Source organism: Humulus lupulus, chromosome 1 (genome assembly GCF_963169125.1).
Source record: "Humulus lupulus chromosome 1, drHumLupu1.1, whole genome shotgun sequence".
Lineage (NCBI taxonomy): Eukaryota > Viridiplantae > Streptophyta > Magnoliopsida > Rosales > Cannabaceae > Humulus > Humulus lupulus.
In genome coordinates, this window is record NC_084793.1 from 168,959,520 (window position 1) to 168,963,045 (window position 3,526).

A 3,526-nucleotide genomic window follows, 5' to 3' on the forward strand; every position below is an offset into this window, starting at 1 on the left:
CGTTGCTGGCTACGCCGACTATTATTAAGTGTCGCCGTTGCTGACAACGCCGACAGTTATTAAGTGCTGTCGTTGCTGGCTACGCCGACTATTATTAAGTGTCGCCGTTGCTGGCAATACCAACGAATTTTTTTTAGGATGCGCAATGCGTACCCTTAAAAGTTATACTTTTAATTTTTAAAAAATTAATTTATATTTATTTTAAATTAAAAATTATGATTTAAATAACACATTTGTATACAAATCTAAAAACTTATAGATTATAATAACAAATTTTTTACAATGAGTTAATTATATTAATAATTTAATTGTCTTCTTTTTTAAAAAAAAGAACTTTTACAATTGAAATTAATCTATCTATTACATACAATGTTAGAACACAACATAACTATATACATAAATAAAAACCTCACGGTACATAATTCTTACAAGCAAGAAAGAAAATAATAGCCAACAACTTGAACAAGAATTTCTTGTTGCCTTAGTTCTCTCATATAATTGTCTTGGTTCTCTTAAATATCCAAGTAGAGTTTTAGCCTACAATACAAAATAAACACCATTAAAGTCAAACTAAAACTAAAATAAATAGAGAACTTGAGGTTGCAGAAAAAATAAAAAAGATGATTGTGGTTTTCAACCACAAAAATGATTTATATAAAAGTTGTATTTTTCTTATCAAACTGAATAGCCTCAAACATAAAAGACCAAAATTTCTACATTTCTATTGAAAAAAAAATAGCAACACTAAACAAAAACAAAAACCATCGGATAGAGTTAAGCTATTCAAAATTGAGTTTTAAATTCTAAGCATTTAGTGCTAAGAATATCAACACTTTCTCATGGCTTAAGTAGTTAGTCTTAGCTAGTTAGTTTATCAAATCACATAGACATTAATAAACGAAATTACTAATCATTCATAGCACATTAGCAAATATACAATAAACTACGAGAAATTAATATACATATATACACACATATAAAGACATGCACTGAGTAGGTAATATGCATCAGATTCTAAGTCCATAGTACTTAGCAAGAAAAGAAAAGATAATATAGTTATAAATAAGAGCACCGAGAACATAATAAGGAGTTCTTAGTTTCATAATACTTTGGGCATGAAGGAATGTACACCGAGAGCATGTAAAATAAAAATGCAGACACTATATATTAATACTAATTTTATCTATCTAATACTTTATATCAAAACAAAATCAATAAATTAAAATTTTTAGACTAGAACAAGACAAAGAAAATACAAAGTATCAAGCAAATACACTAAATGCATTTTATCAAACACTTTGTGTGCAATTTAAAATTCAAATTGAAACACATAGTTATTTACAAAATACATTCATAAATGAATGATATATAGATAATTAAAAAAATAAACAAAATTAGTTCATCTAATACCTAATATAAAATAAGATTATTATTTCTATAGGAAGAATCTTTAAGATCTTTGAACAAAACATTCATGAAGATTTTACAACTTTTAAAGAAAAAATAAAGTACTTTGGGAATGAAGGAATGTGAACAAATTCAGTAAAAGTTTTATTTCAAAAGAAATGATAAAACAAGAGTAACCATTTTCCTATTGACTCCAAACTCCAATTGCAAGTAGACTTTCCCACCCTTGTGAGAGGTTGCCAAAAGAAACAGAACACCTGGAAAAAAAAAAGCCAGCAATTGAATGACAAACTAATCATAATTCATAAGGAACTAAAAATAGAGCTCCCACCAAGACTATTTAACTTATAATTATGCTGGAACGAGAGGTTATGAAACCTGGCCCAATTTATTTATCATGAGATAGTTGGCATTAAAGTTACAAGAACTAGGCAGATCATAGAAAATTTGACTGTAAGACTATGCTGGCATCATAGAAACTCAGTAACAAGACCAATTCAACATTTGGTTGATTGATCATAAAAAGTTTATATCCCCGATAGGCTGATATTTTAAAGTTCGACCCAGTCACAAATTCAGTACAGCATGGGTTCAAGAAAACAGAGATACAAATATTGATAAAATAAAACTACTGATTTCTCATATATAAATACATAAGCTCACTTGTCTGAACTAAAGAGCTTCCAAAAATCAAAACTACAGAGACTTTAAGGTACTTAATTGCGTCATTCAAAACTAGCTCAAGGTGGTTGGGTGTGTGAGTGTGTGGGAAAGGGGAAGATGTTCTAATCCCATTGTCATTTTATAGATAAGATACTAAATTGCAGCGTAAACAATAACACATATATATATATATATGTGGACCAGGATTGAATGGCACATAGTGTTACACCGTGATAAACAATGGGAGACCAAACTGATCTAACATGTTTATACATGTGTTTCCATCAAACCATCCCTATATATATATACATGTCAAGTAGTAAAGACTGATCTTATCGCTATCAATTTATTTATCATTAATTGCAAATGAAGCAAGCATAAAATTCCATTACTTGAAAGGAGAGACATAGGAATTACCTTCTGAATGAGATGAGCTGTGCCCTTGCCTACAGTGAGAGGAACAGTCTCATTCAATGTCAAAGAAGTTTCTTTCTGGGTCTCTTCTCTACATCTTCCATATTTCAGCTACAACAATGCAAAAACAATACTACCCAGATCAAAATGAAGGTGAGGATCAAACCCCAGTAGCTAAGCCAGCAACATAAACCATAAATTAATATCACAAAAATAGTTAAGATGATATAGATTATGTCAAAGGGTAAATCAAGATAATGGATGAAGCTAAACTTGATGGGGTTGCGGACAACGAAGTCGATCTAAAACCACCAACTGATGCCGAAGATGGCCCCAGATACACATGACTGAAATTTTCCCAGAGCTCCACCAAATCCATCTACGGCCATCACCTAAGGAATATAGAGAGAGATGAAGATGAAAGGGTGAGCGAGAGAGAGACGAGAGAAAAGAGGGTACCGAGATACCTCTGCCCCTGCACGATATATCCACCACACGCTATAGTCCCCCAAGCCCCGACGCCATTGATAGCTAGCAACCCATCTCATCAGAGAGACATGCGATGATACCATGAGAAATGGGTGTGCGGCTGATTAGGTTGACAAAAAGAAAATGAGTAGGGATTAGAGGGGAAAGTGAAAACGTGGGCTTTGGGCCTTTTTAATTTTATAATAGTGAAAATTACATTTTATATGGTTTTTCAATAAAATTGTTAAAAATATGGTTCTTTTTACCGGTATTATTTATAGCTTTTTAAAACTTGTATTCCTTTTTATGTGATTTTTTTCTCATATTTTTGTAAAAAAGTCATTATTATGCCATATTTTTGTAAAAAAAATCATTATTATGCTATTTTTTTTCCCATAATCTGATTTTTTTAATTAAATTTATCCATACAAACTAAAAAAAGTTTAATTACCATATTTTTGCATATTAATAGCTAAAAAATCATATTTATGAAAAAATTCATTTATAATATTATGTAATAAGTATATAATTTATGTAAGGGTAATGTTATAATATATATTTCTTATGTAAATTA

General features: G+C 30.2%; 1 protein-coding gene across 8 annotated transcripts; it reads right to left on the reverse strand.

Annotated features, from left to right (window-relative positions):
- Positions 1 to 273: 273 nt before the first annotated feature.
- On the reverse strand, positions 274 to 3,131 carry LOC133800261 (uncharacterized). 8 transcript variants are annotated; one of them, XM_062238229.1, is made up of 4 exons: positions 2,952 to 3,131; positions 2,488 to 2,595; positions 1,585 to 1,664; positions 274 to 537 (listed from the first exon to the last, which is right to left on the reverse strand). In XM_062238229.1, the coding sequence occupies exons 1-4, from the start codon at positions 3,054 to 3,056 to the stop codon at positions 513 to 515; spliced, it is 318 nt and encodes a 105-aa protein (XP_062094213.1). In that variant the 5' UTR covers positions 3,057 to 3,131; the 3' UTR covers positions 274 to 512. The 8 variants fall into 8 exon arrangements, 7 of the variants coding, with proteins under 7 accessions (XP_062094213.1, XP_062094223.1, XP_062094200.1 ...); XM_062238239.1 differs by having other exon boundaries at positions 2,758 to 3,120; XM_062238238.1 differs by lacking the exon at positions 274 to 537 and adding an exon at positions 2,758 to 2,876 and having other exon boundaries at positions 1,408 to 1,664; positions 2,952 to 3,119.
- Positions 3,132 to 3,526: the final 395 nt, after the last annotated feature.

Coding starts and splice junctions, on each gene's coding strand:
- LOC133800261 (XM_062238216.1), bottom strand. CDS start 3,056: ATGGTATCATCGCATGTCTCTCTGATGAGATGGGTTGCTAGCTATCAA. Junction 2,596..2,951: donor TATATCGTGCAGGGGCAGAG/GTATCTCGGTAC, acceptor GCATTGTTGTAG/CTGAAATATGGAAGATGTAG. Junction 538..2,487: donor CAGCTCATCTCATTCAGAAG/GTAATTCCTATG, acceptor TTTGTATTGTAG/GCTAAAACTCTACTTGGATA.